Source organism: Taeniopygia guttata, chromosome 3, assembly GCF_048771995.1.
Source record: "Taeniopygia guttata chromosome 3, bTaeGut7.mat, whole genome shotgun sequence".
In the NCBI taxonomy this organism is placed as follows: Eukaryota; Metazoa; Chordata; class Aves; order Passeriformes; family Estrildidae; genus Taeniopygia; species Taeniopygia guttata.
In genome coordinates, this window is record NC_133027.1 from 12,981,960 (window position 1) to 13,003,965 (window position 22,006).

General features: G+C 40.6%; 1 protein-coding gene across 1 annotated transcript; it reads right to left on the reverse strand.

Annotated features, from left to right (window-relative positions):
• Positions 1–5,892: 5,892 nt before the first annotated feature.
• Positions 5,893–7,471, reverse strand: MSGN1 (mesogenin 1). The gene has a single exon (XM_030270007.4). The coding sequence runs from the start codon at positions 7,292–7,294 to the stop codon at positions 6,797–6,799; it is 498 nt and encodes a 165-aa protein (XP_030125867.1). The 5' UTR covers positions 7,295–7,471; the 3' UTR covers positions 5,893–6,796.
• Between the last annotated feature and the right edge of the window lie 14,535 nt (positions 7,472–22,006).

The window sequence follows — 22,006 nt, forward strand, 5'->3', positions numbered from 1 at the left end:
AGCCATGGGGCTGTGATATGGAGGAATATCAACATGGGAATAGCAGGAAAATGCAGAACAGATAAGCCTGACAGCAGATTTGATGAGTCAGTGACTTGGTGCCCAGTGCTTTTCCCTGTGTTAGCCCACTGGTCTGAGGACTTAGTAATGCTCAATCTGCAGGCAAAATCCATCAAGAAATCTGCCAGGATTTTGCACCTAAGAGAACACAGCCACGGGAGCTTTAAGTGGTGTGGTGACTTCCCCTGTGTCTTATATGGTGCTGATGGTCTCCCCAAGACGTGAGACTGTTAAGCAGTATTTTCTCCAGCTGAGTGACAATCTTCATCTGCCTTCACCAGCACAGCACAGGCTGCCTTGAGGAGCCTGAGCCACCTTCTTTCTTATATTTGTGCAGAGGAAGAGTGTAACATTTAGAGACTGAGAGAGAAGAGAACAAAGCCTGCACTTGGGCAGCCCATTTCAGTACTGTTAACTCTGTCTTGTTTGTGGCTTCCTGGGTTTTCAGGTTTTGTTCTTCAAAACAAGACTCAAGGACATCATCAGGCATAGAAATCTAGTAATTAAAATCTTGTCTAAGACACGTTCATTTATTTCCATAAGCTTAGCCAACACCTTGATATGCTTTATCTGTTGATGAGTTTTTAAGAGTTGTAGGAAAGCAGTCTTATGCCCAGGTACACTGTGGTGCTACTCTTCAGCTCTTCTAAAAGCATTGTTTAGTGCCATTTTGAAGGATGAGTTATGTAAAGAATCATCTTCTCTATTAACCTTTCTGATATGTGGGAAAATTCAAGGACATTTCCCTCCATGGTTGGGCAAGGATTTATATAAATCTTCTTGTCAGATGTTCCAACAGCCTTGTGAGACACACAAAATCCATTTGAATATCAGTAAGATCATTTAAAGACATGACACTAGTACTCTCTACCTCAGAGGTGTCTGTTTATACTAAAATTCAGGAGCTGCCTTCCTGGTAATATATATAAAAAAGAAAAAAAAAATCTTCAAGTGTTTTATCAACACCTCTTTGCCTTTTAAGTGGATATTTTATGACCACATGCTTTTCCCCTGGTATTTGGGATGTTATTTTATATCCCCATTAACACAAGTTGAAAGCAGATCAATCTTCTTTGTTTATGCTTAACGTCTTCTGCAATTTCAACAGGTGAATGACAAAAGTGTAAGGGAAAAGAGAAGTCTGGTGTGATTTGTTTTTATAGGAAAATAGGAACAATAACAGAAATGTACTGCAGATAGCTATTTCCATTTCAAGTCAATGTTGATAAATCATCTTCTACTGCTAATAAGTAACCTCATATCTGGCCACTGTTAGGCAGAAATCTCATATTTTCTATAGTCTGTATTCAATGACAGCCAGCATTTTAAAACTTTACTGTTTTGGTGACTTAAAGTAGCAAAAATTATTAATATTGAAAAACTAAGAAAACTGACATCTACTTTTTGGCACAGTTAATTTTCTCTCCCTGGCATACTCCTTTGCTTTTTCTTTTACATGCCAATCTTTTCAGTAAATGCTATACACCTCTATCCAGAGGAAAACCTGTTCTGACAATGCTCTAATGATTTGGAAAGCTTAAGAAAGTCCAACTCTTGGCTTCTGCCACAAATCTATTTGAGTTTTTAGCCACTTCTATATCATTTCTTCTTTTATTTGTGCCTGTGAGCCTAGAAACACCTAAACACAGTATTAACTAGAATGCTGGAAGGGAATGTTCTTGGAGAGAAATGCTTTAAAGCATAAATAAGGTGAGTCTTTCTCCTCATCATGACATCAAGTATTGTAAGAGTGTAAGCCTAGGCTGGTGTTGATCTATAAAGAACCAAAAAGTCAGGGAAGGGGCTCAGAAGAATCCAGCTTCTATAGCTCATCAGAAACAGCTTTATTGGGATCTGTGAATTATCTTTCCAGTTTCCTGCCTGTTCAAGGCAGTAAGATGATTTGTAGTTGCATGCCAGATAAGTTGGGAACAAAAGTGAGTCACTGGGCCCTTAGAAGCTAGGGGTGTATTTATGTTTTTGTGGAGTACTTTTAGCTACTGCTAGGCAGAGCTAGAAGGGTAGCTCCTGGCTTCCCTAGTTGGAGGGGATATGGCAGTTCCCAGAGAACCAGCTCTCCCAAGGAACTGGCTGAAGCCCATTTGCAGGAGGTTTTCTTTGTCCCAAGCACACCTATGTGCAGCCCAAATGTGTCACCATAAAACCTCTTGGCACCTACATGGTGCTCCTCAGCATAGAATTTCAAAGCCCTGTGTGTGTGCGGGCGGCCCCAGGCTCGCCTCTGCTTTGGGGGGTGGGGGGTGAGTTCTGTGGATTATGGAGCCGGGGCTTGCCTAGGGAGCTTCTTCCACATGTGAGTCCTTAACCACTGGGGAATATTCTCTCCAAGGTACTTATTCTTGTCCTCAAGACATGATTTGACCTCCTTGCCCCCCTCAGGGTCTATGTCTAGGTATTGCTGCTGCTGGCAGACAACACTGCTGCATCCCTGGTACAGAGGAGGCGGAGAAGCTCCTGTGCTCCTGGATTCAGGTGGAAAGCCTGTCCTGCTGAGGGAGGCTGTACAAGCCTCCTGAATCCTCAGCTAATGCCCTGCCTGCAAGGCCTCCTCCTTTGCATTGCTGTTCCTCCTGCTAAATAGAGCAGTTCTCTTATCCTTCCAGGTGCCCCAGAACAGCCCCTGGTCCCTGAGGTAGAAAATGAACCCAGAGTCTATTGTCATATCCTTGGTACCAGCAACTGCTCCCTCCAGCTGCACCAAAGGAGTTAACTGGTATAAAATCCATTCTATGTAACTGCCTGTTCTGCCCTGCCTGTTTCTTGCCTGATAAAAGGTTTGGGATGGATGTGGGGCTCTTTTCCCTGGCTTCTGAAACTTTTAGCACTCTGTGGTTACACCTGGTCCCTCCTCAGCAATTCACCCAGAGAGGAGGCAGGGGCACAACTCTCAGCATGAAGAACAGCTCAGGACACAGCTGCTGGGCTCCAGTGGTCTCACCTGACTTGGTGCCTCTTGCTCATTTCTCTTGTCCTCAGCCTGCTTCTGCACTGTTTGCCTCTGGCTCAGTGAAAAGTGTGTCTTTGGAAATACTTGTTTAAAATGCAGAAAAATATATTTATGTGGTAATCTGTGATAATTTGATGGTAATCACCTCATCAGTAAACAGAGTGAATGACTGACTGATAGTTCAACCAAATTGCAAGGCCTTCTGTATCTCAAGGCTTCTCCTGAGGTTCTAAAATCCATTTCAACTAATTAATTTCTGTAGATGATCTTCTAATGTACTTTACCTGTTCTCTCTTTAGCATTTGAGGACTGTTCTGCTGTCCTTTCATTTTTTTTATGGCTAATATCACTTAAGAAGTATGATTTCATGCACCTGAGAAGATTGAATACAGTAGAAAATTATATTTTAGTGGTGATGGTTTCTTCTTTAGGATCCACATTCTGCTCTCCAAGTTAGTAAGGACTTTCAATGACCTGCTAACCTGCAAAAGGGTGAGCTCTTGGGGACAGAAGAGTTAATTTAATTGTATAGGACTAACCCCAGTTCCCTCACCTGTATGTTTTCAGCATGCTGAAATCTATCAGAGTATAATTAACTTTTTCAGTCATGGCTTTTCAGCTATTTTAGCTTTATTTCTGTGTATATTTTTTAACGTACAATGTTGAGAGAAGGTGCTTGTATGTGAGAGACATTCTCTACTTCTGTGACTTGTGCAACTTTTTCAGGCTGAGGTTCAAATTTTTGCCTCTTTTCTACAGATTGTGGTGTTATGTTAGATTTAAACACAGTTTTATGGACCTGACAGTTCTGAAAGTTATAACTCATAACCATAAGTGGGGAATCTCTTGATCTCTTTCATGTCACTTGGATATCCTAAACTCCTCAGCCTAAAGGAAAAAGATGAACCTGAACTGTATTCAATTTTATTGAGGCTAAACTTTAAGTAAAATCCAACATTTAACAGCAGCAGGCCTTCTGCCATATTGTACTGTGATTATTTTCTCTGGATCAGTGAAATTTGTGTGTCAAGGGGAAGAATTAGAAAAGATGGGGCTTATAGAGAGGTTTCATGTTAGGCAGAGCAAGAATTTATTTCTTTCTGAAGCGGAGGAACAAATCTGACATATCCTGGGAAACCTCAGCTGTGGGCAGACACTAAACCTACTTCTTCCTTCTATTCCACACCTAAGTTGGTCCCACCATCCCCACAGGTGAAAGGAGAGGGGTCAAACAAATTAAATTGTGCATGAACAGAACCTATTCCAATAAACTATCTGCATTGTGGATGTGGGCTTTGGTCCCACTGTGGCACAGGGAATGATTTAGGGCAGCTCCTCCCCAAGGTCAGCTTAGATGCAGCCCTGTCCTGCTGGAGCCTAGGCCAGTGGGAGTAGACACAGCCAAGGTCTGGCTCACTGATACAAAGGCAGTACCATGTTCTTCTGAGACTCATAGCCTTGCCTCATGGGTTACCTAGAGCTGTCGTTCCACCTTGGACTTGCAAGGAGAGGAACTCCTTGGGCATATAAAAGGTTACAGTTCAGCTACTTCAGGCATTTACCTCCCCATTTCACTGGGGTGGTGGGAAATGCTGACTGAGCCACTTCTCCAAAGTGCAAGGTACCTCCTCCTGGGCCTTTCTCCATACAGCATCGCCCACTTTGTGAGCAGCAGCTTCCTGAGGCCATTAGTTAGTCTTTGTTTGCAGATGGGTAAACTGAGGCAGCAATGCTGGATGACCAGCCAAGGTCATGAATAAAATAACCATTAAAAGCAGACCCTTTTAAGTCCTTGTTTCTCTGCTTTAACTGTGATCCTATAGGCTGCCATAGCTGGAGAACATAGTCTCTATGTGTAGTTTCAGGTGTAGAACATTTAAAGGACAAGGTTAGAAGTCTTCCCACAAATAGGTCTTTGAGAAAGAATGTGCAATCAAGCTTTCAGTTAGGGCTCTGTGCAAGGTCCCATGGGTATAATGCAGTTTCAATCTGCAGTTTCAATCCTTTGCAAAATACTCAGATTGACTTTCCCTATGTGGCAAATCTGTTGAAATCTGGATAAGCTGCATGGATTTATACTGAGGAATGCTCTCCTGACATCAGTGTTGCCACCTCATATTTCTAATTTGACAATTTTATAGGGCTTTAAAAAAATTACTTATACTCTTGCTGAAACCTTAAAGCCTGTAACAAATCTAACATGGGTTAGTTACAAACTGAGGCATATGGGATATCTGAGTGGCAGTAGTACCTGCATAAATTTGAGGGTAGTTGCTTTTTTGTGATAGTGCTGCATGCTATGTGAGAAGAGCACTGAATCAGCTTAGGCTGATCCTTGGAGGAAAAAATGTACAAAGATAATTGTAATTCCTTCTGAACAAACTGAGGGAAAGAAAAAAAAATGGAATTAAGTTTTAGCTTTCTGGTTCTCTGCTACAGGATTTATTCACAAATCTAAACCATCTGCTCCACAGAGACATGCTGATCTGTGGAGAGACAAACCTGTTACCTTCCAGCTGCTCTGCTCTCTATGTTTTACATCTCCCCCAGCAGAAAAAGTTAATATGACTTAATCAGCCCCCCACAACTGGGCTTTGCCCCTCTCTGGCTTGTTTCATAGGCCAAGTCTTATAACTCAGTCAGGCAAGGATATTTACAGAGCAGCACATACTTTCAGGGCTGTGGTGCCCATCAGTTGAAAGTCTAAGTCATTAAAGATTAAAACTACATCCCCAGTTTGTTTTTGTTTTATTTTTCCTCTTTTGTGTGTATGTGTTACAGGATTGTGGCTGGCTGTAGAAAACAGCTGATCTTTTATCAGCTTTTAATAAAATGACATGACTACCAGAGCCCTCCTAGCTCTCAGTACACCTTGAGAATAGAACTTCACATCTTTGTGAATCCTGAAGCAATTTATTTATGTCAGAGAGTAAGATATCTCAATCTAATTTTATTTCTTTAAGGAATTTGATGTAAAAGTCTTCCATCTTTTATTGGCATTGAATAAAGGATTTTTTACACATTAAATACAGAAAAATTATATACTTCTGTATATATTAATAAAGAAGTGAGGACTTAGCGGTTTATCTATACAAAATGTCCGTTTGCTTATATTTAATTTTCAATATTTAGCAGTCATCACTGGATTTTACTTATCTATCACCCAGATTTATAATACAGGATACAGACTATGGCACATTGATTTGTTTACATGCAAAGATGTTCTCACTATTACTTAGTTACTTGATTTTTAGGTACAGTGGACAGGTGGATAAATAGACAATACATGAACTAAATACATGTTCTTCCTCATCCTACAATTAAAGTGCCTACAAATCAATAATACACTTAGTATTCTTACGAAGCTGTTGTCATTTTTAAAAATTCAGTTTAACACCTATGGATTTACTATTGTCCTTATAAAACAAGCTCGGTATGTAAATCCTAGGAAGATCAGCTGGATTATTTTTGTTTTACTTTTGTATCAGACTAGATTTAATATTTCTCAAAAGCTTATTAAAACAAAACAAAAATTAAAAAGGAAAAAGAAAGGTAAATAGCAAGACTTCAGTCTCAGCAAGCTGCAGCTCAGGTTTTCAGGCAGTCCCACATCACCTTCCAGCACTGCCTTCCCGGTACAGCGGCGGCTCCCCTGCCCCCGCGCCGCCCTCCTCTCACACCGGGCCCCCGGTCCTCTGACGAGGAAGAAACTTGGATGTTTTTTGTTCGCACAGACCCTGAGCGAGCCGGGCAGGCGCTGCCGGGGCCCTACGCCCGCTTGCCGCTGTCGAGGAGCTCGGTCAGCTCGCTGATGTACTTGATGGTGTACTTGAGGGTCTGTATTTTGGTGAGGGGCTGGCCGCGCTGGCTGTAGACGGGGGGCAGGTAATCGCGCAGCGTGTGCAGCGCGTCCGCCAGGGTCCTCATGCGGAGCTTCTCCCGCTCGCTGGCCTTCCTGCGGCGCTGCGCCGACATCCGCGCCTTGGGCAGCCGGGCCGCGCCGGGCCCGCGGGCCGCGGGCAGCTCCGCCAGCCCCAGCCCCAGCCCCGCCAGCCCGCCGCCGTAGGGCGCCTCGGCCGCCGCCGGGCACGGCGACGACGAGTAGGATTCGAAGGAGGGCGTCGGGGATAAGCTGTGCGCGGGCGAGACGGGGTGCAGCTCGAAAGGCCCAGCGGAGCTTTTCCAGTCCCAGGGTGCCAAGCAGGCGGCGTGTTCCGAAGCCAGGGCATCTTCCATGTGTATCAGCGTCTCGTGCAGCTTGTCCATGCGGGAGGAGCGCTCGGGAGGAGCGGTGCCCTCTGCCCAGCAGCAAAGGCTGGAGCCGCCGGCTGCCGAGGCCTTTTTATGATGGAGGGAGGAAAGTGACGGAGTGGGAACACGGGCCCGGTGCGAGGAGTTCAAAGGATCGCCAGAAGTGCTAAGATAGAAAATGAACTCCTGATGTGCTAGTTTCTTCTCAGTGATAATTATCAACCTTCAGCTAAAAAGCCTTTAAGCTAACAGGCAACAGCAAGAAAGAGAGAAAAAAAGATTATCTTCTCGCAACTAAACCGATTAAGGCTGCGCATCTACCTGAGCATTGTGCTAGGGGGAAAAGTGCTGGGAGAGGAAAAAGAAAATTAACCATCTTACAAAACAATTTACAGATCTACAATTTATTGGTTGCTAACACAGACCCTATATTTAAGCCATCGAGCCCTGATTTCTGGGTAACTGAAGGTGATGGCACTACAGCAGTGAAGATGTGGCCCGTGCTGGCTGCTGCTGGGCTAGTCTCTTTTCTGCATGTCAATTGTGAAAGTCAAAGATGATTTGTTTGGATTTTTGTGTGTTACGGCTCTCTGTGGATTTTTCCTCTCATGAGATTGCAACTCACGAGAAACCAATCACTTCGGTTTTCAATATCAGAAAGGAGGAAAGAATTGCAATACATGCCCCTGCAGTTTGTAGCTTTATGTGCTATTTTAATACATGACTGGGAAATCAAAAAGGAAATCTGTAATTCTAAACAAGGTCAAAGTCCCATTAAAAATAGGAAAATGTAATTAAAAAGAAAGGTCTAGGAAGCAAAATATACCGTGTATAAACTTTGGGTCCAGACAAATATTTTCTATGGAAATTTAATTCAAAGTAATATACAGGTTATATATGTGTTAAAGAAGAGTAGAAGCTACTTCTGTAAAATTTTCTACCTCTAGGAATTTGTTCTTCTGGCAAAAAAAGCCCTTTTCCAGCCCCAGTTCAATGCAACAGTGGTTATATGTTACAAAGTTCAAGTGAAAATGTATAACTTATAAATTAATATCATTAATAACAAGCACTTTTCATCTCTAGGCTTCAGTAATGCTTACAGTGATGATTAATGTTCTCTATTACTCTGGGGAAATGGATAAGTGGAGGCAAGGAGGAACTTTCCCTAAATCACACAGCAAAGCATTAGGAGAGCCAGGAAAACTGTCCAAAACTCCTGAGCTCTGCAGCTGTTGAGCAGTTTGGCTGCCAGCCATGACTTTGTGTTGGCACATAATGGAAGCAAAACGTAAGATATAATGAAAAGAACGGGAGAAATAGCATCAGCCTGGAGGAAAAATAAAAGTAGGATTTATTTTAGAGTTTCCTTCTGTGTAATGATCTCTGTGTGCTCCATAATCCACTCCAAACAAAGGCAGGGAATGCCTCAGAATTGTACACAGCCAAAGTATGCTGAGGTTTTCTGGAACATGCCACTTCTTTCTGTGAAATTCTCACTACAACCACACAGAAAAAACCCAATCCAATACTCAGCGTAGTCACTGGGAAGGCTTTTTTGAGTTTTTGTGATGTATCAAAACATTAGGGGGCATTTTATGGTTTAAGACTTACTGGGTTTATCCTGAGATGAATAAGAAAGTACCAAAAATGAAGGACTTTTGCATTTCAACCAAGGCTGAGAAAGTTTGACTATCATGACGTCTACCCCACACAAGAGTGCAGAGCACTGCTCCTACAGACAGGATTGCTTTGTGTTTTATGGTTACCTGATCGTATTCTGAGCTGTTCTCTGGTCTTTCTTTAAGGAAAATGAGATTAAACAGTCCTAGGAAGCACAGAGGTGCTAAAACTGCTAAAAACTAAAATTAAGACAAGATGACATGTATTTTTTGTGACTTCAGTGATCTGAATGGTTTCATTAAGTACCCGGACAATGGTCACAATGTCACAAGTTAGACACAAGGTCTAATTTTGCATAAATAGGGAACTTGTACTATCCCTCTCTTTTTCCTTTTTCCTCCCTGTGTTTGTGTTTATAGTGTCTTTTCCATTTGATAGGGCCCCTGCTCTTTTTTAATGTCTTTTTTTTTTCCTCTAAACACAGCAATTAAAAGACTACAAATACAGAAATATAAGGAGGGGGAGGTGGAAAAGGAGGTACTTTTGTCAGGATGTGAAAAGGAAAAGAAGCTTCCCAATATATGTATGTATACATGTCTACATGTACATAATATATACATATGGAATATATAAATATATTAAAAATACACATAGTGAGCATATATATATACTGTTCTGTACAGCAGTTTCATTTTGGAACCAAATAGCAATTTAATGCAGTCAAATTTAGAAGCAAAAACTTCAACAAGTCACTTGTTTGCTGACTGCAAATATTGTACCTCACCAGTTAATTTATGGGTAAATCGCAGAAAGTGTTGCTCAGACACCAAGGGGGGAAAGGATTTGTGCACATACAAGATTTTGTACAGATTTTTGCTGTGAATGAGAGATTAACACAGTCTGATTTCATCTCTGTGTTCTTATATATTGGGATTCAGAGGAGATTAGGCAGGGAAGAGGAATGCAAAGTGTAGCAATAACTATATATTTTCTTATATTTTATGAGTAAATGTCTAGAGCAACCAAGGCAGGGTATGAGAGTATGGAGATGTTGCATGTGGTTGCATGAAAATCACTGGATCTTGTAAGCTTATGCTTTTGTGAACTGTTAACACAAGCAAGAAAACTGTACAGGCTTTTCTATATTAATAGATATTATGAGGCTAATGCCTTGCAGTTGTAGTGCATCCTTTTTATGACCATTGTGCTCCCTGACACTGTTTTAGCTTGGGCATGCCTGTTTATGTCCCAAAGGCTGCCTGGCTGTGGTCCAGCAGAGGCCCCCAAGGGCACAGGGGTGAGCAAAGGGTTTCCCCAGACTAAAGCAAGTGTTGCCTCAGCACATCTTCAGAGCCAAAGAAGGGGCTGTGCCCTGTTTGCCCTGCTGGTGGAGATGCAGACAGGGGTTCTGTTTGGAAAACTAGCCACCCATATCTGGCCACAGCCCCCAGCTTCCCGAAAAAGACTCAAATGAAGCGTGCCTCAGTTTTGGCTGAATTGGGAAGCTTTGTAACACCTCTCCGTGATCCTGGTGTGACCCACAGCCTGCATAAGTCAGCAGAGTCTCGTGGCATGTTGCTGCTCTTGGATTAATTCATTTTGGACAATGCTACATTTGCACCCACAAGAATGAGAATTCTCACTTAGGAGATTATCTTGCAAAATATTTAAGAAAATTATAACATGCAAAAATCAATAGGAATGGTAGAACAGTTCTCAGTGTTATTTATAACGCTTTAAAAAGTATCATACAGAGGAAGGTAAGTCTACAGGCTGGATACCTGATTTATTTTTCTAAACCCTATGGCAACTGGATGGTCTCATTGAAGTACTAAGAAAGTCTAGTATTTCAGGTGGCCCCTTCCTAGACAGTAAATACACAGAAAAAGGAAAACAAAAGTTTTGCAATCTTTATTTTATTCTGCCTCCTCCAAATTTTAAGAATTTCCTTTTTGTCCATTAATGTCAAAACATTGAAGGAAAGTGAGATACTAGGCTGACAACACCAATGAAATATGAATTGACAAAAAAATTATAAGGCATTTTCTTCTTGACTGGTAGTTTTCATTTCAATAATCTGTTCTACAGTACAAAGGCTAACATCTCAATCTTCATCTCCTTTAAAATGAAACGTTCCTTGCTCATATTTTTGAATTCATCACAAGAATATGGGTGCATGGAAGGAGCAAAAAATTTTCTATTTAAAAAACCCAAACCACCCACAGTATAGAAAATTTCTAGAGCTTCAGGTTTTACATTTAAAATAAGAAGTCCAGATAATATGGCATGATTATGTATGGTATTAAAAAAATGCATTTTTGTGTACAGCAATTTACAACTGATTTTTTTTTTTTTCTATATTAGAATGCATTTCCACCATGCTGTAATTTTGGTAGGAGAAACAGACAGTGAGTAAAAAACTCACTCGTATCAAACCAGCTACTATACCCACTGGTATAGTGGCTAGGAAGAATGCAGGCTGAAACTGAATAAACATGGATAAATGTGTTTAAATAACACTCATCTCATCACAGTGAGCCTCCTTTACAATCAGGACAGAAGTCTAGGCTTATTTTTCAACAGAAGCAGATCATACTAATGTCATTGTAGAGCACATAGATGATACAGTCTTATCTTGGAGTTTGTGAGGTAATAAAAAAAAAATACATCTCCCAAAAGCTTTTAAAGTCACTTCACCTCCTCTTTTACAAACAGTTCCCTAAGTATTGGCTGCAACACCTCGGCTCGCTGTGGATGTGTCTGTGGCCTTCCTGCACAAGGAGTCAATCACCACATATAAAATGTGGGGCAAGCAGCTGCAGGTCTTACTAAGTTCAGCAGACGCAGCAGGTGTTCAACACTTCTGAAAAACAGTGTTGAACACCTCTGTTTACATCCAAGCTGGCAATAAAGGAAGGAAAAGATTCACCACATTTGTTATCCAGACTCATATTAGCCACCAGACAACGCTTCTCTCCTTTTTAAGACTTTGCCTCAGTTTGGATAGGTTTTTTTTTTTTTTTTAGAACTTTTAGACCTTGAAGCTTCCTTCCTACTTGTAGAAGAAGGTTTAATCTGGGTCCAACCTCAACTGAAACAAATAAGGCTTCTGAAAAAGCAAGCTGGTCAACACATCCATATATTTGGGGTTTTTTTGAGGTCAGTATGCTGAAGAATGCAGATGCATAGTCACTTACAGTTCCTAGAGAGAAAAAAGGCAGTAAGAGAGCAAGGACCAATTCTTAATCCAGGCCTATAAGAGGGAGGCCAAAACCCTTACTATAGTCAATGAAAATAACATGTAAAATAGATGTCTAATTGTTATTAGACAACTAGACCATCTTTGGTCAAGCAAATCTGTGGCTAGCACAAAAGAAACTGTTGTTATTAATTTGTAGTAAAATGAGAAATAGTCTAGTTCTAATGATGTTTAAAAAATCCTGCCATAAACGTGTAGAATTTTTAATGTTCTCAAGGGTGCAACTCCAAAATATCCAAACTGAACCCTGCTCATGGAGAAGAAACAGTCAAGTGAGTATCACTGATTTCTCCAGGGCTTTACACAGGGAACAAGCATTTCTCTGGTGTTGGGCTGGCAGGATCAGGACTTATCTATTTGCTTTACATCCTCAAATGTAAGTATTTGATCCTCCAAATAGTGTCAGTCCCCATCGACTGACAAGTGACATCAGCTCCGCAATTCATTTAAAACATCTGATCTCCAAGCAACTGGCTTCCCAGATGAAAAGCCCTACGTGTGGAATTTACACCTACCCACCTTTTAAGTAGAGAGTTTATTACCTAGTGGTTTTCAGCTGATATTTAGGAATGTCTTTTTAATACCCCTGTTAACAGAAGTTGAAAGGAGGTTTGACTATGTGGTTGGTCTTTAATGTCCACTGGCTACTTCAGCCAGAAGCTGGGGGAGGAAGGAGAGCCTAATAAGGTTCATTTTGATCAGAAATGAGAAGTAACAGATATTATCAAAATAATAGAAGCTGTTTCTGCAAGAAAACTCTGTTAGCACTTAGTGCAGCTAATTATGTCAGCTTTCACGTTTAGTTTTAAAAACTGTTGTCTGCTGTAATGGAGTGGATATATCTCTGTTTTTCATGGGAGAGGTGGAGGGTGACCTGTTGCAAGTATTTCAAGATCAGCTGTACCTCTTTTCCTACCCAAAAAAATACATTAATATTTAATAAATTGTGAAGTACAATATATTTTGTCCCCAAGTGTTTCTTCTACTGTCCCATGAACAGTGGGATGATTGCCATGTGTAACAGTGGTTTCACAGGCCTTAATAAAAATATAGGTGCTGGAATAGCACCTAAGGGTTTGTACTCCTGCTTTCCTGCTATTAAAATGGGCTTTCATGCATTCATTTTGCAACAGGATGAATTTTTCCAAAATGAGGTAAATATTACAAGAAATTCCAATAGCCAGGAAAATTGCTTTGGAAGCTCAGTTGTGACTGTAGTTGAATGCAGAGCTGAAGCTGTGTGTTTAGGAAGGGAGCTATTTTTCAATTTCTGTGGTTACATTTCAGCTCAGGCTGTTCCTTTATGTCTACTGAACCTCTTCATCAGTGTGCTGTGTGCTGCTAACAGAAACCATGTTTCATCTACATGCTAAATGAAGTTATGCTCTGGGCAAAGTCTCAGAGCAGTTAAATAATTATGAAATGGATCAATAGTCTGGATAAGAGACAACATGCAAGTGTCAGATTACAGATTTTATTTAGCACTTACATATTTCACATTCTGAAATAAAATGCTGTGTGTCTGAGCACCTTTCAGTACATGTGGTTAGCCTTGGGTAAGGACCATTGATTTCAAACTGCAATCATAGATTTCTTGGCAAGTGGCTAAATCTTAATTTTAATCACATTCAATCCCACCAAAAACCCCCAAGTCTGGCCTTCAGGCTATTGATGAATCTGAATGAGATGCTTATTTCTGGATTTTTTTTTTTTTTGCGTTTACTCAGAGTTCTTCTTGGTACTGACAGTAGAAAATTATGCCATTTCTTGACATCTCCTGCTCATACAGTCATACATCTCTCTTTATCTACTCAGTTGCGTGGATAAAGTCAACTTAGAAGCAGGAAACATTTAATTATCCACTTGAAACAAGTTTTTTAGGCAGTCCTAAGCACAGCCTATCAAATATATTGTTTTAGTATATAGTTACAGATAGGGACTCAGTTAAGGTTGTAAAGTTGAAAAAAAAATTACTTTAGGTCCCTGCTGTTTAGAAAACTATTTTTTTATTTCTGTTTTTAAACACAGAAAAGAGTAAAAAGCCTAAACTCCAACCGAGAATACTTAAGTATAGACCAATAAGTCAAACTTATGACTCTATCATCAGGTCAAACAACGAGAAGGTAAAATGTAGAACTAGAGGGAAAAAAGGATTACCAATCAAACCCTCAGCTTGCCTTCATTCTGCGAGCCCATTTAGCTGTGTGCTGCTGTCCCATCACTCTGAAGAGACACAGACATCTGGTTTGCACCCTGCCTGAGTTCCTGCTTGCTTAATGGTAATTGGGATGTGTAAAAGTGGTGCATGCATGAATAAGCAGGTAGATCTCACAACAACAGGTATGCAAATCCAGGAGGCAGCTGGTCCTGGCTACCACTCCGCTCCCTTAGTGTCGGAATCTGTGGGTATTGGTGATTCCGAGATTGTAGAAAGTCTCTGTCTTTCTGCCCCGTTGCCAAAAAAGAAGCCATAATTCGTCTGTGCTGTTTTCAAGGTTGTTTATTCTTGCTTATCTCTAACATATTCTGCTGCCCTGCCGCAGGTCTGTCCTGCAGGGCAGTGTGCGGGGCTCTGCCCCCAGTGGGATGTTACAAACATTATATACCAGAAACTACGTGTGCTATATTTACAATAATGTGCCAATATCTATCATCTACGTTGAACAGTGTGTCCCCAGCCTAAACCAATAGAAAAATGCCAACACTACAGTGAAACATGGAGGGCATGAAGAAGGAGGAAAAGGACAAGACACACCCAATTCCTCCATCTTGTCCCCTCTGAACCCCTAATCTAGAAATCTAAAATTTTACTTTTGCACCCGTGCCACACTTGATTATTACTCTTATCAAACACTCAAAGCTTGTAATTCATCCTGTAAGATTGAAAACTCCTCTCCATGGACAGAGATCACAGACTGTCTCTCGGGGCTCTGTCCAGGGGGGTTCCTGACCCCTGCCAGGGTCCCAGACCTGCCAGGGCAGCCAGAGGGAAGCCCTGGATTCCCACACCTTAGCATCCCCTTTGCCGCAGTGCCGGGCAAGCAGCGCAGCCGGGTCCGTGGGGGCGGCACAGTGGGGTCACAGTCAGCACGGGAAATCAGGTCACCAGTGTCCCTTCCCCGCCCTGCCACCCACCCGCATGATCACAAAAAGGCCCCGTTTTCTGCTCTTGCTCCCCAAATCTCTCGCTTCCTTGCACAGAGGCTGTGCCAGGGGAGGAATTACCTCTCTGCAGGGATCTCTAAAATGCCCACCACAGCTTAAAAGACTGTATAAAATGGAGACGGAAATAGAAATCAATTAAATCTAAATTCTCCGGGTGATACTGCTTTTAGCCACTTGAGCTTCCAGAGAAGTGATTTTCTACAGTAAATATTGGCAAACGGGTTGTAGTAAAAATAAAAACAAAGAAAAAAAATAGGAAAACGTTGATTTCCCTGACATTGACCTGCCCTGTCAGGCTGGGATGCGCGTTCATCAGTGTCTCGCTCTTATCTGGTATCTGACATTCTGTGATCACTTGAAAGCAAAGTAACACAGATGGATGGCGTTCCCTTTTGAAGAACAAAATGTACCCAGAACTGAATTTTCAAGTACATTCAACGTGACGTTAACTCTTAAGTTGAAGGAGCATCTTTTAAAGGAGATGGAGGCAGTTAAAAAAAAAAAACCAAACCAATCAGGAATTCAGAAGGGCTTATTGGTATTTCACTCTTGATGTGCATCCAAAGTAAGCTAACATTTACATAGTCCCTGCTACCTTCAGTGTACTCCAGACAATGGCTAATCAGTACTCATTACACAGCTTTAAAAAGGCCAAGTATTCTGGGGTGGTGACCTGCATCTTCCCAAATAAAGCCTAGAGCCTGAGGCTATTTGGCCACACACCTCCATCCTTGGAGCTTTCCTGAGATCAGACTGCCTGTTCTCCTCCAAGGAACCTACCAAGCCTTGTATTCTTTCAGAGGAAAAGCTCAATTTATAGAAATATCATTTGCTAATGGAACAGGAAGGAATTTCATCCAGGGAAATTTTTAATTAGTGAAAAGAATACATTAGGAATCAAATCTGAGATGAGAATGAAATGGGGCACTGGCTCACATACCTGGAATTCATCATTACGATCCAGCAAAGGAATCAGCTAGTTTTGTGAAATTTTTTAAAAATCATGAGGGATACAATGCTCCTGTTTCAAATACTAAGCTATGTTCCTACTGAATCCTGAGACTTCCTACTTACATTGGGGTCAGATAGTAAATACTCAGAACATCTTTTATATATCCTAGGGTTGTGTGTTTGATTATACTCACACATGCTCATGGCGTCAGGAACACCCTGATTTTTTTATCAAGGCTTCCTCTTCTAGCCCAAAGATAACTCTCTTGCCCAGAGAGTTAATTTTTTGTTTTCTTTTTTTTTTTTAGCAAAGCAAAAAATTAAATAATATTTAAGAAGTGGCTCCATGGCTGCCACAGTCTTTTCTTACTTAGTGTCAAAATTCTTCAAGTGTTCTGAAGCAAGAAGTTCTTTTCAATAGTAAATTCAGACTTATATAAGAAGCTAATCTTTATGGCTAGTGGACCACCAGACTGTATTCTTTAAAATTTTCCATGAGGACTTTCTCTAATTTAAAATAAACTCTAATAATAGAAGTCTCAATGTCTTTTATTTCTAGTGTTATATAAAGGCCACTCAAATTCTGCAATAAAATGTTTTCTGGACACAAATAGTTTAATTATTTTTTTCTAGTGTACATCTTCAGGGTGACTCTCAGAGCTACTTTTGCTCCTAGATCTTCCACCTGGTAAAACATGCAGGTAGGTGTCTGGCCAGGGGCACAAGCACTGAGGGGAAAAGATCAAAGGCCTATAAATGTGTCAAACTTTCAAATGCAAATCACCTGCCATAACGCTGCTGAGAACAAATCCTTCATTATCACCATTCTGTGAAAGGCTTAAATTAGCCTGAATTAGCTGAAAAGAACAAGAAAAAGAAAGCCATCTATCTTCCTGTGAGTTTTATTACCTTTAGATTTATTTGGCTAATGGTTTGATAGCCCACTAATCCGAATATCTGCAAAACCGATTCTTCAAATAATCCATAAATAAAATATGTGATCACATAATGTTGCTATTAAAGTGAGATCTGTGACAATAAATTAATAAAAGAGCACTTAAAATAAGCCACTCCTTTTCATTGCCAAACTATGAGCTATTGTGATTGATATAATAGCAATCAAAAACTGGCTTCTTAGCTTGAATCACATTTAGAGCAATTTTTTAATGTGCACTTCCTATATTGTGTGTTCTCCAGAAAGATGCTGTACCCATTTTTACTATTGGCTGTCATTCTGCAGACATAATTACTTTCCTAAGAGGTACCATGTGCTGGAGTTTTTTATGAATAGTTTTAGTGATGTAATAGAATACTTGATCAATTAAATTGACTAGAAGAGCAAGAGTTATAACCCCCACAATTGCACTGTACTTTATTTATAAGGGGAAATCCTAGCACTGTGTTTTGTTAAATGAAAAACTGCAGAGAGGTTTTGTTAGGTGAACTTTATTTGGAACTTGAAAGAGGATAGACTGCAGTAAGAAAGCTCTTGGTTGGGCTGGACAAGACAAAGTCTGGGAGGAGTTGGCTGGGGACCCTGACCTTCACAAGGTGTCCTTGGCTGGGTCTGGTGGGACTTCCCAGAATATCTTTGCTGGTAACTTCTGTCTCCACCATGGACACTTTGTACCTCAGTGGCTCTTCTGTTGGTCAGATTTTTAATATATTCCCTCTCTGAAACATTCATCCTGCCACAGTCACTTGCTTGGGTTGTATTCCAAGTTATATCACCAGTTAATCACAATATTCAAACTCGGGTCTTTTCCCCAGGCACGAGTAGCAAGGTTGTAAGATTTCCATACAAGAGAGTCATACCAGATCATGTGGATACCCACATAGATGAGGACCCCACAGTTTTGAAATCTCCCTGCTCACTGTCATGTCAGAGCAGCTCCAAGTCTTTGGCTTCTGTGGTGAGAGTGCCCTGGCCACTGGAAGTCACCAACAATGATTGTTAATAGCGATTTTTCCTGAATCTGTAGCTTATGGCTTCCTCACACAGTTTGCTTTCGTAGCAGAAAAGGAAAAAAAAAACCTCACACTTAAATTACTGATATCTTACAAGGTAAATATACTATCACAAAGAAGTTTTTGCAAGATAACACCCACTATTATTGTAAGGAATATAATCTTGGTGGATTTGTTCAGTTCTCTGTAAAAATTCAAACATTTTCAATGCCAGAGCCACATATCCATTTAATACAGTTATTCTTCAGCTTATCAGTATGGGGAGAGAAATATTCTCTCTGTTACACCTCATTGGCGAGCTGTTGAGAACAGAACAAGCAAAGAATTACTGGCCTTTTAAATTTTTTTTATTAAATACGCTAGGTTGTTATATAGAAATCAACAGATTAATACAGGATATTTTTTAGCCCACTTTCTGAACCACTAGTACCAGAGATTACAATGTGGAAGGTGCTGGATTAGAAGGTTCAGGATAAAGGTTTGTTTGGTAAATAGAAACCTGGCCTTTGAAGCAGAGAAAGCCACCCCAGCCCCAAACAGAAAATATCACTGTTCATCCTGCTTGCTTTCATTATTACATCTCAGAATGCCTTTATGAATATGATTATTTTAGATTATTTTTCTTCTGGTATTGCTAAAAGAAATATTCTTAAACCAGAACAGAAGAATAACATATTCTATGAGTTTTTACCATTAACATACTAAAAACCATAGCAGTCAGCAAATGACTTCAATAGTCAGAAAAACAACAAAGTGCCATCAACTGAAAACAGTATTTCTTTAGAAATAACAAACAAAAATCATGAGGCTACAACTTTTCCCAAACATCTTTCCTGCAAATTTTAAGAAATCTGCAAGAAGAAAAGGGATTTTTAGAAGGGGAAACAAGGTGACATCTTCTTTGATGATGGCATTTCAGTAGATGCCAGAACAATGGTGTATTTCTGCTTGGAGATGCATGAGCACAAACTCATCACCTTCCCTTGGACGTGACTGATAGGAAGAACATCTACAAATCCTACACATCTCATGATAAATAATAAACACAGCGAACACAAATCACTATCTGAAACCATGCTGTAAAAGCTTGTATTTTTCAGGTTAAAAGGTAATAGAAAAGTAGGAGTAGATGTTAGGCTGTGCATGACTCACTAAAAATCATTGTAGGAGCCATAGACAGGGAGGACAACAGTTTGGCTGGGTTTGTACCAAGGCAGAGCTGCTGATCTGCATGCCTTGGGCTTTCCCAGGAGGCTATACCAAATCTGCCAACACAAGTGCTTGGGTATTCAGGATTCATATATGCCCTATGCCACCGCCCTGTACTATTTCCTGCTCTTCTGTTCTATTTCCTGAACTGCTCTGTAATATCAGCATCACCTTTCTGAGTTTTTTGGTAACTCCTCAAGGCAAAGCCTTTACATCCTCATGTACCCCTCCTGCACCCTGGTATTCTTTGATGTGACTGACCGACAGAGACAGACCACATCACAGCTTAGGGCAGCACATGTGAGCTGGATGCCCAGCAGACTGTCAGCAGAACCACTGCTGATTTCTTTCCATCTGGAAGGCATGGCTGGCCCTAATTAGCAGAAATTAGACTGTTCCACATTTCAAACTGGCAGGTCTGATTTGGTAAAGAAGCCATTCAATAATTAGAAAAACTAGCAACACATTAGTCTGGAGATAAAAGTCCTATGAAGCCCCTGTACATTAGATATGCATGTGGCTGTCACTCTTGAAGCCCTTTGTTCCATTAAACTCCACGTTTTGGGGATTCTGAGACCAAGTTCAGGGCTCTTTCCCACCCAGCTGTAGATGAAGCAATGAATTTAACTCTCCAGTGCAAAAGGTTCAAAGAAAATGTTTACAACACACTGCAGTGGGCTGAGAGACAGAGAGGCTTAAAGGCTAAGTGTGCTCTGGGATGTTGCATTCATGTTGGACTGAAAGACAGTCTGAATTCAGCCTCAAAGGGGACCACAAATTTCATGGTTTTGAGGCAGTTTAGACTTGGACCTTTTCGAGGGTTGGCCCTATCTCGTCTATCTGTTGTTGTGTTGTCACTGCCAGGGCAACTCTGGGATTTTGGGATGGAGGACAAAGATAGCATGCAAGCGCTCATCTATTAGCCCCTGAAATTATCCAAAACAGATGACATTCACAGTTCCTTCTACCACGTGCCAAAGAATATCCAAAAACAACCACAGATACAACATTTGTGAGAAATATTTGGTGAGGCAACTAGTTGGGCTTCAAGCTTGACTGCAGAGGTGCTCTAGCAGAGCAAATTGCATTTTAAAATATTAAAATAACAAATACTAATGCAGAGCTACTTCTACACAATATTGGTATTTAAAATATTCCTGATTAACTTCTTTTCCTTAATTGATTTTTATTCAGGCAGCTGATGAAAATTAAATATCCATCAGGAATTTTAGTAGGGCTAGCTGTTTTTAATGAACAAGAATTTGAAAGGTATAGCCCTTTCTCCCATTGTGTTCAGTCTCTGACACAGCAAAACCTCTACAACTTGGTCAAGGGAAATTGGGGCAGGGTTGGAGACAAAGCTTGGGCTTAAAGAACTTTTAAAGTTTCCTGTGTGATTAGATTAAATTCAGTACTGATGGTAGCTATAATGCAGGATACATGAGCAGGAGAACTGTGCAGAGTGGTTCTGTCACCCGTTGTAATTTTGTTTTCTTGAAACAGTTAAAGTGTTTTGTTTCCTGAAGGAAAAAGCGCTAAATCTAGCACCGAGTTTACGGTTTCGTCAGTAGCACTTGGGTTTACAACAACTCCCAGTAATATTCTAACTGTAGTTTCCTTTTATCTGCTCTTATAATATGGCAGGGCCTGACACCTTTTTAGACATGAAAAGACTATCTTGTCTCAAGTAACAGCTGCCATTAGTCTCTTTTGCCACTCCATTTCCAAGCATCTCCCTTGACACAACAGCACAGAGCAAAGGCTGTGCAGGTTTCAAGTTAAATAAATCTCTTCTCATATTAGGAAATTTCTTGGTTAACTAACAATGGATTTATTATGTACATCAAATTTTTGTGTTAGGCAGGTTCACACATGGATAAGTATTTCAGTAATCTCTACCAATGGAAAGATGACAATGGGATACAGAGACATTGAAAGGTGATCTTTTAAATTGTATTTTTTTCTAGCACTCTATGTATACATTCCATGTGAACAGCATTTATCTTCCTTTCTTGTTTTTTTGTGGACCTGAAATAGTGAGTTACAATCCTAAGGAATGCCAAGTAAATGTTTCCCTTTGTCAAGCTACGCTGAAAAATGAGCTACATTTAATGTTTAATACTGTTTATAAGTGGAAATAATATTTACCCTTCTAAGACAGAACCTATGACTGCTTTATATCTCTGTGAGCATCATTCAAGATAGAGGGATGCCAGCAAGAGTGACAGATCAGGTGAAGTACTCGGGTTGGGACAGCAGTTGTGCAGAAAACCTTTCAGAAAATGACTTGAAAAACTATGAGCCCCTAACCTGCCCCACCTTTAAAGTAGCTACATTTTTATTACTTTGTATGAAGCACCCTGGTAGGGCCTATTCAGACGGATCAGGACAGATGATAAATGAAAATCTATTCAGGCTCATGAGGCTGATGCATCAACTGATTTATTCTTACAGGCAGTTTAACATAATCGTGGAGAAACATTCTCTGCAGAAGAAAGTTATGTTACACCCCCTCAATTTACTTAAACATCATTCTCACAAGTGTGAGAGGTTGC

Excerpts from the sequence above, each read along its gene's own strand:
- MSGN1 (XM_030270007.4), bottom strand. The coding sequence starts at position 7,294 with ATGGACAAGCTGCACGAGACGCTGATACACATGGAAGATGCCCTGGCT.